The 14,920-nt window shown below is 49.2% G+C and overlaps 1 protein-coding gene across 1 annotated transcript in view; it reads right to left on the bottom strand.

Annotated features, from left to right (window-relative positions):
- Positions 1–9,847, bottom strand: part of OTULINL (OTU deubiquitinase with linear linkage specificity like) — a 31,527-nt gene extending 21,680 nt beyond the window's left edge. Inside the window, exon 1 of the mRNA XM_040494150.1 lies at positions 9,701–9,847. Within this exon, the coding sequence (XP_040350084.1) occupies positions 9,701–9,770 (70 nt within the window). The 5' untranslated portion in view covers positions 9,771–9,847. The remainder of the gene's footprint in view (positions 1–9,700) is intronic.
- Between the last annotated feature and the right edge of the window lie 5,073 nt (positions 9,848–14,920).

The following is a 14,920-nucleotide window of genomic DNA, read 5'->3' as shown; positions in this document are numbered from 1 at the left end:
CACGTGTGCTGGCTCCATGCTTTTTAGACAAGGAGCAGACACGTAACCCCACGCAAGTTCATGTTCCTGGATCTGGTTCACCGCCTCAACCCGCCAGGGCTTTGGTGGTGCACTCTCAACTCTTAGACCTTTATAATTTTTTAAGGTTTATTTATATTTGAAAGAGAGAGAGAGAGAGAGAGAGGAAGAGAGAGAGAGGAAGAGAGAGAGAGAGAGAGAGAGAGAGAGAGAGAGAGAGAGAGGCAGTGCACGAGTCGGGGAGGAGCAGAGAGGGAGACTGAATCCAAAGCAGGCTCTGGGCTCCGAGCTGTCAGCACAGAGCCCAATAAGGGGCTTGAACTCAGGAGCCCTGAGGTCATGACCTGAGTGGAACGGACTGAGCCACCCAGGCGCCCTCACTCTTAGACCTTTCATCTCCCAATCATTTACGAAATGTGACCAGGAGAGAACTATGGGTACACTCAGACAAGTCACCCTTCACTTTTGCCCAGAGGTGATTTTTCCATTAATCAGAACCTTTTGGGCTCTGTTGCTAGTGGTTACTAATCCTTCTAATTGGCTTCCTTTCCCAAAGCCATTTTCCACTCCTTAGCCAGTGGTGTTTTTTGTTTGTTTGCTTGGTTTTTCTTGCTTTTTTACATGCAATGGGTGTGTCAGCTCCTATTTAAAAATCTGGCTTTTCTTCTTCCTCTCCCTCTTCTCCTTCTCCTTTCTCCCTCTTCCTCCTTTGCTGCCTCCTCCCCTTATTATTATTTTGGCTTTTCTTACTTGTAGGAAAGACTGAATCCCATGAAGTGAGCTGGAAAAGCCTGTAAATGAGGTGTGAGAGAGGTAATCGTGCCTCACCCCTCGCCCCATCCTAGCCAAAAGTCATGGGGCACCAGTTCTGGAACCAGGAACCAGCCACACCATGTAACTCACAAACCCTAGGGACTGAGAAGTGGAGGTGGGCGCACCCCGGACGGAGGCACAAAGCAGAGCCCCTCTCTCCTCCCCAGGTCTTCCTTCCTCTCTCCTTTCACTGCCCCCTCCACCTTTACATGCTCTCCACAGAAGAGACCTTCGAAACAAACTCATCAGAGCCTCCGGACCAGCAACATCCCTGCCGCCCGGGGCACTTAGGAATACAGATCCGCGGGCGGCATCATCGGTATTCTGCGAGGTCCCCAGCAATCTGCACACACGCCCGAGTCTCAGGGGCACTGGGACGGGTTGGAGGATCTCCCTTGCCCCGGGTCCACCTGTGCATTTCCTGATGTACTGGGCTGAGGCCCAGGCCCCCATCTTTTGTCAAGTTCCCAGGTGATTCCGATGTGTTGCCGGCGCTGAGAAACCCACTGGGGAGTAGGGGCCTCCTCCATCCTCGGCCGTCTCTGTCTTCTCAAGTCATATATTATCACATGCCGGTTAATTTCCGAAATTTCCGTTAGGAGAAATCATGCCGGACAGAGTCTCACTGGTCCCAAGAAGTGTTGCCTGTGTTATGTGGCACCTGGGTGGCGTAGTCAGTTGAGCGTCCGACCCTTGGCTCAGGCCACGATCTCGAGGTTCGTGAGTTTGAGCCCCGCAGTGGGCTCTGTGCTGATGGTGTGGAGCCTGCTTGGGCTTCTCTCTCTCCTCTCAGCCCCTCTCCTACTTGTGCGTGCTCTCCCTCTCCCAAAATACATAAATAAGTAAACGCTGACAAAAAAAAGACATGTTGCTTGTGTTTTGTGCCTCTTTGCTTTCAGCCAACAGGAGGGGCTAGTTTTACTAGTCAGTTGTTTTTCCGTGGCAGAGCTACGCCTATGGAAAGAGAGACTGTGCTGAAATTAAAATGAAAGGAACCCGACCATTAATGTGGCCTCCAGCAAGGGTGACCAATGCATCCCGGCCTGCCTGGGACTCTCCGAGTTTTAGCACTGAAAGTTCCACATCCCAGGACATCCCTGTGGCAGGCACGCCACGGCGGTCACCCTTCCTCCGGGGCCCCATGCGGTCTGACCCTGATTGTTCCCCATTCTGTCCCCTCTGCCGCTTGCTCAAGAGGACGGGCTGTGAGTTCCTCCGTGAGAGCCCTCTCTGCCTCCCGCCTGCCTTCGCCCCTGCTTTCTTCTGCCTGTAATACCCTCCACTCCACTCTTTCTCCAGCTGTCAGCTCCAATGTCACTTCCTGTGGCAAAGCCTCTGGCCCTTTCCCTCCCCCCGGGCTTGCTCAAGTCCCCGTTACTCTCTCTCTCAGCACACGGCGTCTCTTCCCTTCGCCGCACTTAGCACGGTTTACACAACCGTGTCTGTGTTTGATCAGTGTCTGCCTCCCCACGTAGGTAAACGTCTTAAGGGCGGGGATTGTGTCTGTTTTCTCCCTGCTTTCTTGGTGCCTAGGCACCGGGCAGACGGCTAATAAATATTCGTTGAATAAGGAAAAGGATTTCAGGTGATCAGGATCCAGTCCATGCGTCTCCACGACAGGCACTGAGAGCTTCCCTCAGTATCTGTTCTCTCTTCCTCCGTAGAAATAAAATCCTGACTTTGAGCCGGCTACATGGCTACTTGAATAAAGGCCACACTTCCTCCTCCCCAGGTGCGGGGTGTAGCTGTGTGAGTGGATTCTAAGAAGCATTACGTGCAGTTTTCGGAAGGCTCTGCGGAGGGGAGCGTACTCCTTGTCCTCCTCCCTCTCCACCAGCTGGAATGTAAGTGTGGTGACTGGCGTTCGGCGGCCGTCTTGGACCACGAAGTAGCTAGTCATGGAAGCCATGCACCGTGGAAATGACCTGGAGGAGCTGGGCCCCTGGCAACGTGGAGCCCATTTCTGGCCCTGGAAGAGGGGGCCACCTTCGAGCGGTGACACGAGAAGAATAAACTTGACTCACTTATTTGGGGTCGTTCCGTTATCCCACTATACCTAATCCTAACTAATGGCCTCTGTCTTGGTGGTCCACTTGGAACACGTATGTCAGAAACAGTGAGCCACCAGTGTGTTTTCTGTTCCCTTAATTACACTCATGTAAATACGAAGCAGGAAATGAGAATGTGAAGCGGTCACCTAGTGGGATGGCTTGAGGACAGTGGAATGAACAGGCACCAGGGAGTCAGGAAGCCATGGTCTGGTCCACCTCAGTTTCCTCTCCTGTGAACAAGCATAGGGAGGCCAGGCCATTAACTGCCATTTCCCGTCATCCACCACAGGGCCCTTCATGTTAACTTGTTTCAGGGTTATGTTGGAGGAACAGTCACGTTGGGGCACAAGGCACAGGATTTTAAGTAGTTGTGAAGCAAGTGAGGTTCAACTATACTTAAAGCATCACTCAAAACAGGGCGCTTGGGTGGCTCAGTCGGTTGAGCGTCTGACTTCGGCTCAGGTCATGATCTCACGGTTCTGTGAGTTTGAGCCCCGCGTTGGGCTCTGGGCTGTAAGCACGGAGTCTGCTTCGGACCCCCGTCCCTCCCTCCTCTGCCCCTCCCCCGCTCGCACACTCTCTAACACAAATAAACCTTAAAAAAAAAAAAAAAATTACTCAAAACCTGCACCATAGGAAAGATGTCCTGTAGGTACAGAAGTTACACGAGACTGTGACAAATCGGCAACTACTCCAACCCTTAGAAGCCATGCTCGATTCTACAGACTCTCACACCAGCGTTTCCCCGGAGGTGACCAGTTTCTAAAAAAAAAATGGCAAGAATATTTTTTTTTTAAAGGAAGGCTGAGAAGGAAACTGGGAGGGAGGGAAAAGGAGACCTGTACCTTCACAGGTTACCGGCTCCACATTTTGAATGAATGAATCAATGAGGCATAAATGGGAGAATACACTGGAATAGTCAAGCGAGAAGAACAAGACAGCACAGGTCAACGAGCATTTGCCGTACCAGCCCTCTATCCCAACTGTCAGCTGGGCTTAACAAAAGTGAGCTTAACAAATATTTAAAAAACAAAATGGAGACATCGTGGGTGAAACTGATCCCATAAACTCTCTCGGTTTGAGTGATTTTTCTCTCTACCTTAGATTGCAGGAGAAGGATCGACATACCTGAGTCTTACGCTGCTTCAGGTGCAAAACTGACGGACCCGACGCTTCTAGTAATAATTCCATTGGCTACAATGGCTTTTCGAGGTAAGGGGCCAGCCTCATCCTTAGCTACAAACAGTTGAACTCCAAGTTCATTTTCAAAATGCCCGGTAAAATGACAAAAGGCTGGCATCAGTGCCATCCAGCCCTTTATATCTAGATGGCGCCTGATTACATCAAGTCCGTGCCAGCACTGGCTCCCCACCTCTCCCACTTCCCCTTTCCTATCAGCCGTCCTGCTTCCTCCAAGATTTCTACCTGTCCTAATGACCTGGGACACAGGACTTGGAAGACACAGAGTCCTCAGTTTTCCTGCCACTCTAGAGACCTCACGAGAAAGATGAGGTCTTCCTGTCACAGGTGCACGACTATGCCCACATTGTACCAGGTGTTATTCTACGACTTAGGGAACAATCCCCTCTTTTCCAGAAAGAAGGAATTTAGTTCACTTCTCCTAAACTTGGGGGACCAAAGCCTCCGGGAACTCTCTGCCCTGACTTAGAGATGCAAGTTTTCAAAGACCACTGCCCGAGGAGCTCCCACCACCATGTCCCCTCTCCACCTCCATCCCATTTGTACCCACTGAGGCTGTCCCGTGCCTGGAGAGAAAGTGGGCGGCTTGTGTCCACTGTAATGGGAACAAGAGAGGGCAGTATGCTTCTCTCTTTTTGACAGTTAACCCTTGACTTTGAATCAGATCCCACTTCTCTGTGAATTGGGGGAGGGAGATGGGGATCTCTTGAGAAACCGATTTTCAATTACATTATTATTCCCTGTGCTAGAAGACTAACCCTAATATTCATAAAAGCCAGTTACAGGGAAAGCAGAGAGAGAGAGCTAATACGGTATTTTAAATTACTCTTTATCTATCATCCACAATTCCACATAGACTCAAAGTCATAGATACATAATTATATCAACAACAAAAGGCTTACTATTAAATTCTTAACTCAGAGATTTATCGAGCATGGCACTTTACGTGCTACAGTTTTGGAGATTTTTGTTTATTACTTGAGAATCCCAGCAACAGCACTAACAGAGAATAGTCCTTAGTCTCCTAGAAATGAACATAACACCTCCTCTTATTTTAAACATGATGCCACCTGTCTCTTCTGGTTCCAATTAAATGAGAAAGTAGAAAAATGGGGTATAGATGGGCTAGAACAAGAGATTACTGGCAAAACGAGTGCATAAACAAAACACTCTTCTCTGGTGATTTATTGTGAAATAACATTTCATGTTCTTGCATTAAGTGAATTACACATCAGTAAATGCGTGTGCCACCTCAGTTCTGAGAACGGTTGTTTTAAGTAACTGAATATTTGCCAAAAGATCAAGTGGACCGGAGCCAAAGGTCAAATACACCAGCCCAATAACCAACTCGCTCTGCTCAAGATGGTGAAGGGGCTTTAATAGCTACAAAGCAGCAGCCACGTATGTTGCAAGTTTCAGCTCGACCATGATGACCCTGTCATAATCTCACTTCTGTACCCCAGACCTGTGAGTTATGTGTAGCAACAAGACGGGTGTAAAATGGGAACCCAGCTTGAATGGCCAACAGCTGAAATGTAAGCCGGAGACCAGAGCGCTCTCAGGTATAAGCCTGAGCCGAGCTTCAGGAAGCAGAAGAGGTGGAGGCTTAAGAATCGGTTGTGGGTGGAGCCACGCTGCCAGGGCTGGAATCCTGGCCACCGCTTCTTAGCTGGAAACTTTGAGCAAATTCCATAACCGTTCCGAGCGTCAGACTGGTGGCTGTAAAGATTACATAAGACTATCCATGGGCAGTGTCTCCGTGGCCAGCACCATAAAGAGAACTCAAATGTCTACTGTTCCCCTGGCGAGGACGACACGGGGTGCCATAGGCACCCACCCACTCCGGGGAGCCAGATGAAAGGTCATTTTCATTCTTTTTTTTTTTTTTTCAATAGATGAAATTTATTGTCAAATTGGTTTCCATACAACACCCAGTGCTCATCCCAAAAGGTGCCCTCCTCAATACCCATCACCCACTCTCCCCTCCCTTCCACCCCCCATCAACCCTCAGTTTGTTCTCAGTTTTTAACAGTCTCTTATGCTTTGGCTCTCTCCCACTCTAACCTCTTTTTCTTTTTTCCTTCCCCTCCCCCATGGGTTTCTGTTAAGTTTCTCAGGATGCACATAAGGGTGAAACCATATTGTATCTGTCTTTCTCTGTATGGCTTATTTCACTTAGCATCACACCCTCCAGTTCCATCCACGTTGCTACAAAGGGCCATATTTCGTTCTTTCTCATTGCCACGTAGTACTCCATTGTGTATATAAACCACAATTTCTTTATCCATTCATCCGTTGATGGACGTTTAGGCTCTTTCCATAATTTAGCTATTGTTGAGAGTGTGAAAGGTCATTTTCAAATGCGTAACTGTGCCAATCGAAGATTTCTACTAAGCTAAGACACTTGGTACCAACATTTACATTTTACTTGGCACTTAATCCATTTCACGGAAATGCAAAAGTATAAAAGTGGGGCAAACAGGCTGGCAAAAAAAATACCAACCACGGACCATTTGGTTTTAGGCGTTCTGTTGTGTATGTTTTTAATTGCAGCATTTGGGTCTTGTTTGGTTTTGTTCCTAAGCCTCCAACCTAGGGAAATAGTTCTCTTTAAGGTTACAACTAGCACACAAAGGACCTCATCTCCTCCTGGGCACCCACTGGCCACTGCCAGCACCCCCTCTGCTCGTGGTTCAAGTCCTTGAGAGCAGAGGCTTGGAAGGCACCGGCTCTAGAATAAGATCACAATTCCTAGCACCCTCCGCAGTCTGCGTTGAGGAGGGAATGTGCACGCCCCCCCCCCCCCCGATCCTCATAACTCTTCTCGCCAGGGACCAGCCGCCTGGTCCTTAGCTGTTCTGACCTGCCCCCTCTCCCTTTAAACACAGACGTGCTCACCAGGCAGACTCACGGGTCTACCGAGTGTGGTACCTATGACTGTCCAAGGGAATGAGGCAAAGACAGCATTCAGCGGATCAGAAACATCTGCTTTGTACGTAAAGTTATCCTTGAATGGCTTTGGAATAATGTATTCCATGGTATTGAGGAACACATCTCGTAAACAGAAAAGTCTAGGTGGGAAGTGGGAAATCTGGTATAAGTTTGCACGTCACTTGGTTTCAATAAAATAGGGATAAAAATAACAACTACGTCATGGCATAAGATAGTGGTAATAATAACCCTTGAGTAAGCTAACCTTGCAGTGCTTACTACGGGCCATGCATCGTCCTAAGCTCTTTACATGTAATAAAGATAACAGCAAAATTCAAAAATATTGGCCATTACCATTACTTCTAAAATTTCTGTTTAGCATTAGACTTTTTCGCAAACAAAATCTTACTCAGAACAGCATATAAACAAGAAAGGCGGGGGCGGGGGGCAGAGTTGCGCTCTGTGTAGCTGGAACGAGGGCACATGGCCGATGGGTCCCCCATTCCACACTGGGCATTCCTGTCACCCCAGGCGAGCGCCTAGGGACCACCACAGGGTCCTGCAGCTCCTGAGGGCCTGGTTGAAAACTTGCAGGCTTTTCTGTGAAGAACCACAACAGTTAATCACCCTGAGGCTGGCCAGAGGCACAAGGAGCCAGGAAAAACGTGGGGCACACATCCCCGCTTCAAACACCAGACTGCCAAAGGTATGCTAAGGATTTTGAGCTTCTCCTACAGTGGGTGGGTCACCCCTGCTTCCTGTTTCCTCCCGGGTCTTCTTGGGGCCTCAGGGCATTGCACCAAATCATCTTGGGCGCCACTTCCCTGTCTAGTATTCCAATTCCGACAGTGTCTTTCCCATAATACGGTGCACAGATGTTCAGTGCATGAGTCTCCATACCCAGTGAAAAAGAAACAGTAAAACTGTCTACCAAAAAATGCTTTCCACCCCTACCAGTTCCGTGGGTTTCCTTCGGTTGCTGTCCATTTAGTTTTTATTGTCAAGTGTTACTTGTTAGCATTTGCTATGATTTCAGAAGTGAATCTGGGTCTCTCTCTTACGAAAAGAGGGGTAGGTAAAAATAACTCGCTCCCATCCTAGCTTTGGCAAGGGACTCGAAAACATTTTCACCTCCAAATGTGACTGGTAAAGAAGGGAAACTATGCTCCCAAGTCCTCAGAGGTTATGTGGTTATGTTTTGGAGGGGATAAAAAAGTTTTCCATAACCTGATCCTTGAATCACATTCTTGCGCTGTGCACAGGAACTACAGTCCCCACAGGCTGGAGCTGAGGAAAGAATTCTGAGTTCCCAGTGCTGGCACACCTTGAACTTGATGCATTGGAAGGAAAAATTCCTGATTGTTAGGTTAAGTCCAGAGCAGGCACCTTTCTGCCTCCCAAACCAGCTTTCTCCTGCTGAGCCCTACCCCCATTTCCAGCTTTGCTTTCTCTCCCAAAGTAAGGCAAAGAGAAAGGGAGGGAAAAAAAATCACATCATGAAAAGTTCAAATGAATACACCCACAGGAAATATTTGCCTAATTCGATTATCATTTAGGGTGCAGAAAGGTTGAAAGGGAGTTCAATTTCCAACCTTTTGAGGCTGGGAGGTAAGTCAATTACAGAATTCTAGACTGGGAGGGGCCTTATGGATCAGCTACCCCAACATGAGGAGGTAGAAGTCCAGAGTGGCTGTGGCTGCCAGGCACACAGTCCTGGGCAGAATGAGGTCTAGAACTCATGTCCAGACTCCCAGAACAGCACTGTTTCCACCACACCCAACAGCTTGCTGTGTGAATCAAAAGCTCCTGCTGGGACCAAGAACCCCAGTCAATAACCAGTACTGGCACCTGCCAACTTCCCATAAACGCTGCCGTATCTGCAGCCCAAACTCGGCGCTTGTGAATCGGCACGCTCCCCCAAATCGCCGGCAGGTTCACACCCACCCCTGCGGGGGCCATCAGACAAACACGGAACGGGAACGTGCTCCTAACTGAGAAGCAGCCACGTTCATCCTCCTCGGAGCGGGGCCTGGAGGGCACAGCTGAAGCGGGGGAAGGAAAACACCCTTCACTCCCACCCCAGCTACCAACGGAGAGAGCAGAGACGCCCAGCCACAGGGACTGCGCCCCCACCTTCGCGACCAGCCTTGCGCGCGCGACCTGGGCCATTCTGTGCTGCTGCTCCTGTCCTCGGTGACATTTTTGTTCAACAGCCAGCTTTTCTCTGCTGTTCAGCAAGTCTCGACTGCTGCGAAGGTGTGGGCCACATCCTCCGCCACCACAGCGCGAAACGCGTCAACTTCCCCCGCCACCCCGACAACAATCAAGTTCTCAGAGGGGACACCTAGAAGGGGACGCTGCCCCTCCTCGGCGGCAGAGCCCGACCCCGGCCGCTGCCTGAACCCCCACCCCGTTCCGGCCCACCAGAAGGGCTCCCTCCTCCCAGGAACCTGCCCTCCCTGCCTCGGCAGGTCGCTCGCGGCCTCGACCCAAACAGATCTGCCTCCCGAGGGCGCGTTCCCATTCAGACGCGACGCGACCCCCGTCCCCGACGGCAGCCCCAACGCTGCCGGGGGTGTTTTGAGGCTGCAGCCCCCTGCCCTGGGGCGGCGCCCCGGACCTTCCAACCCTCAGCGCGCAGGGGGACTGCCCGCGGGCCCCCTCCCCGCCCCCGGCCCGGCGCCCACCTGCCGTTGGGGCGCGAGGACCCTCCCGCTCCCGCGCCCGCACCCGCGGGGAGCTTCTCGGCGCCGCCATGCCGGCCGCGCGCTGCGGACGGGCGCGGAGCCTCCTCCGTCGGTCAGTCAGACGTCGCGGCCGCCCGCCGGCGCCGGGGATCGCTTCCCCGCGGCTGGCTGGCTCGAGAGGCGCGGGGCGGGGACCGCGGTCGGCGCTCCCGCCCGGGGGAGCCGGGGGCCGACGGACGCGCGGGGCCGCCAATGGGAGGCCGCGGCGGAGGTGGGCGGGCTCTCGGGCGGAGATGGGCGGGGCCTCCGCGCACAGACGGGGTCTACCGTCGGCAGCTTCGGGCTCCCGGCGCTGTGCGCGCAGCGTGGAAGCCGCTCCTGGGTTCCCGGCGCTGCTCCTCCGGAGACCTCCTGGGGTTTCCACCGGGACGGATCCCGCGACCTCCCTGGCACTTTACATCGAAAGCCCATTGAGTGGGAATCAAAGAAACGTGGTGCGTGGGATGATGGGGGAGAGGGACAGGTGCCTTTTCCCTCTCCACGGCGAGGGTGCAGAAGGATTGCCATCCCTGGCCGAGACAAGAACCCGCTGATGGGTCACGGCCATGGGAGGGCCAGACTGGAATCCAGATGTTGCTGTCGGCCCAGGGCCTCTTCCACTACTTAGGGCACATTTTTAAAAAAATCTGTATTTTCCCCTAGGTCAGCAGAACGGTTATGCTTACTCAGAAGTCACAGTGTACCTTAGTAGCCGGAATATGTGCGTTAATGACAAGATTAATCTTCTGATAAAGTGGGTTATCAAAAAGAAAAAAATAAACAGCTCAACAATAAAAAGGCGCTCACAACAAGGTTCTTTTGCCCCTGGTTTTCTATTCAGAGGGACCCTTTCTCGGAAGAAAGGGGAAGAAAATGGAAGTCCTGATGCACACTTCCTTTTTCTCCAATATACACAATTCCAGACAGAAACAGGTTTGCGTGTGGCATGTTTTGGCACCTTTTGAAACAAACTCCGTAACTAAAGAAAGACGTGGAAAACACTGGAATCTTCGGTGGCTCCAGTATACTTAGGTCAATGTCAAGGAATTGAATCACTTTCCCCTTTTCTGAATCTCAGGGCAAAGGATCACAGGTCTTTGGGAATTGTGGCAAAATTCTAAGAGCAACAGGAGTTCATATAATGCGAGGCATTTACTGACAGCCGACATCAGGCCAGGCACTTGGATAATCCTTTTATGTATTATTTTACATATTATTTCACTTAATCCTCACACTTGCCCATGCGGTAGGTTACTACCTCCGGTTTGCAGATGAGAAAACTGAGGCTCAGTAAATGCCAATGCAGAGGTTGAACCAAGGTCTGATCTCTCAACCACCCCATCATTCTGCAACCCATGATTCACAAAAGATAATAAAAATGTTCCCAAACTCTGCTGCATGTTTAAAAACAAAACAAATAAAAAAAAAACAACATTTTATCCAAACCAAATTTTAACTTAGAGGGCTAGTTTTCTGCAGCCATTAACCATGACTTGCGTGTACTGAGCCATGTTACTCATACAAAGTAAATGGCTTAAAATTGCTGTGCCTAATTACAACCTAAACAAGGTTATAAGCAGTGATGAGTAAAATTGTCTATTCTAGAAGCTGAAAATACCAGAACTAATTTCTTGTGGCATAATAAAATAAAATTTACTGAAGTCCTTTAACCACAAAACAAATTAGCCAGTAACCTTGCCCTCCTCCCACGAGATAATATTTATGAACACAGCTGTTCGGACTCAGCCAAAATCCTTTCAAATAATTCACAGTCAGGATTTTGTGGTTTGCTCTAATGTTCATTGTTACTCCAAAAGCTGAGCGGGAGGCCTCTTAAAATGGTACTGTACTTACAGACCTAGACCTTGGAGCCAGACTGCCTGGCTTGCCTGTGTACTAGCCACATGGTCTTGTACAATTATTGAACATTTCGGTGTCTCAGTTTCCTCACCTATAAAATGGGGCTTCTGGGAGTACCTTCCCCATGAGGTTGTTTTGGGCATGAAGTGATTAAATATGTCCAATTCCCTTAGAGTAATGCTTGGCCCATAATAAACACCATATACATATTAGCCAAATAAAGGATGTGACTACACATAGAGATTTTGGCTTTCTGGTCTACCCATGTGTGATTTACTACGTGTCTTAACAAAACAAAATGAAAACGCCCCACAAATATTAAACCATAACTCCCCATTCTTCCTCCTCCTTCATCCCCACCCCCTAGCAAACATCATTCTACTCTCTGTCTTTGACTACTTTCTGAATGTGACCACACTAGCTACCTCATATAAGTGGAATCACACAGTATTTGTCTTTTTGTGACTGGCTTATGTCACTTAGCATAATAATGTCTTGACGATTCAGCCATGTTGTAGCATATGCCAGAATTTTCTTCTTTTTAAGGGCGTCTGGGTGGCTCAGTCGGTTTGAGGGTCTGACTCTTGGTTTCGGCTCAGGTCATGATCTTGCGGTTCATGGGTTTGAGCCCCACACCGGGCTCTGCTGATGGTGCGGAGCCTGCTTGGGATTCTCTCTCTTTCTCCTTCTCTCCCCGCCCCTCCCCCACTCGTGCTCTCTCTCTTTCTTGCTCTGTTTCTCAAAATAAATAAACTTAAGAAAGAAAGAATTTCCTTCTTTTTAAAGCTGAATTATATATTTCATCTTAGGTAGATAGATCACGCTTTGTTTATTCATTCATTCATCAATGGACAGTTGGGTTGCTTCCTCATTTTGGCTATTGTAAATAATGCTGCTATGAACATAGGTGTACAAATAACCTATTTATGAGTTTCTGCTTTCAATTCTTTTGGGTGTAAACCTAGAAGTAGAATTGCTGAATCATATGGTAATTCTTAACCTTTTGAAGAAGAGCCACACTATTTTCCACAGCAGAAAACACTCCCACCAACAATGCATAGGGTTCCAATTTCTCCACATCCTTGCCAACAAATCGTTTTCTATTTTTTTTAATAATAGCCATCCTAATGGGTACGAAGTGATCAGGGATGCTGAGTATCTTTTTATGTGCTTATTAGACATTTGTATATCTTCTGTGGAGAAAGTCATTTAAGTTATTTGACTATTCATTGTCTTTGCGAACATTACACCATCATTGTTGATATCCATAAAAATTAAAATCTGAGAAACCCTTCTGTCTACTTCCCTCTTGCACTGTAACTGAGCATATGTTGCTTCTTATTTACATGGAGTCCCCGAATTAGTACAAAAATTTTTATTCCAAAATCAAGTGGGGCCAGTTTTTTTTTTTTAAGCTTATTGATTTTGAGAGGACGGGGAGGAGCAGAGAGAAAGGAGACAGAGGGAATCCCAAGCAGGCTCCTTGCTGTCAGTGTAGAGCCTGATGCGGGTCTTGGGCCCACGAAATCATGAGATCATGACCTAAGACGAAATCAAGAGTTCCACACTTAACCAACTGAGCCACCCAAGCGCCCCAGATAATTTTTTTTTCAAATATTTTGTAATTTATTTTGACAGAGAGAGAGAGACAGAATCTGAAGCAGGCTCCAGGCTCCGAGCTGTGAGCACAGAGCCTGATGTGGCGCTCGAACTCACAAACTGTGAGATCATGACCTGAGCCGAAGTCGGATGCTTAACCGACGGAGCCACCCAGGCGCCCCTAGATGAGTTTTTTCAATAGAGGAAATGTGAAGACGTGTTTTCATGTTACGTTTCAGAAATGTTACGAGGTGTTTGTGGCGGTGGTGAAGATCATGATGATGGCAGATCACACATGGTAACGTGTGACAGTTGAGCACTTAATGAAGTGCTCTGTTCGGTGCTCTTTATGTATGAATTAATTCAACCCCCCATTTGAGATCTATACGATTATTATTCCCAATGTACAGACAAAGGAGCTGAGTCACCAAGGGTATAAAGTATCTAAGTATCTAGCACTAGATCATTCAGCTAGTAAATGGCAACTTGGTATTTGAACCCAGCCTCCAAGGCCATATGGAAAGTACCCCCCACCAACACACACCCCAAAAAAATCACTTTCCAGGAACTCAATGAGTTCCTGAAAGGCACATCTGATCTTCTTCCTAAACGAGCTGAGCCTAGGAGAAACATGGTCTACCCTGCAACGTGCCGCTCCCCACCCCCCTCCCCAGCCCTGGTGAGATGCCCCCAGCACAGCATGAGGGTGAGTACACGCTGTGAGGACAGAGACTAGGGTGAAACCAAGGCCCAAACTGTCATTGCACAACCGGTGCGGAGAAATCCAGAGGGTCAAGGCAGGAATGGGGAAGCCAAGGTGTGACGTTCAACCAGGCTGGGAAGCCAGGAGGGTCCTTGAGAGAGATGCCAACATGGCAGGAGCAGAAGGAGAGCCTGAAGCTGTCCAGAGGGCACTGGACGCTCCTGTGACTCCCCCACTGGGGCCTTTAAGCTGTCCATGCTGGGACCTCCTGCTGTTATTTCCCAAACTGACCCAGGAAACAGAAGACCAGGAGAGGCCAGAGGAAGAGGGAGGCCACTCCAGACTGCTAGGTGGCACTTTGAATAGGCAAGCGAACTTACTTGTGAGGCTTGTCTTGGGCGGCTGCCAGATGACTGGCTCTCCGCACCCACGTGCCAAATCTTAAAAGTTTATAAAGAGGCCTTAACTGGGTTCAGCCACGCATACGGTCCAGACGGTACTCTCGCCACCTTGCTCTCTCCAGGCTCTGTCCTTGGAACAGCTCCCACCGTGGGACAACTGTGTTCTAAACACGGGGTGTGAGGGGGCCTGAGGAGCCTCTGATTGCCCAGATCAACCAGCAGGCAGCTCCATTCTCTGGATGACCTTTTTGCAGCAAATGGGACAATTCAAAATGTGTTCCTTGGTCTGGGATTTTGTCCACTGTAAAAATGATACCAATCACCTAAATCACAACGCTATCCCATCAGTCATCTACACCTTAATATCACTAAGCCTTGGATCTTTCTAGAGCAGATGTTGAACAGGAGAGTGCCAAGGGAGCCTAAGAGCTGGCTAATAGGATAAAGGAGGTCAGCTGAGAGCTGTAAAGGGAACTGAAAGATGAGGGGGTGGTGTGTGTGGAAAAGAACTTCGCAATTTTGTGTAGGTCCAGACCAGAACTTAGCGTTTCCTTATTTTGTTTATTTTTAGCAAATTCGATGGCTTCACTCTTCCCCAAATTCCGGACACCTGTCCTG

Source organism: Herpailurus yagouaroundi, unplaced genomic scaffold (assembly GCF_014898765.1).
Source record: "Herpailurus yagouaroundi ecotype Mexico unplaced genomic scaffold, PumYag 29, whole genome shotgun sequence".
NCBI lineage: Eukaryota > Metazoa > Chordata > Mammalia > Carnivora > Felidae > Herpailurus > Herpailurus yagouaroundi.
Note: the sequence above shows the minus strand (reverse complement) of the source record. Positions and strands in the feature narration are given on the sequence as shown.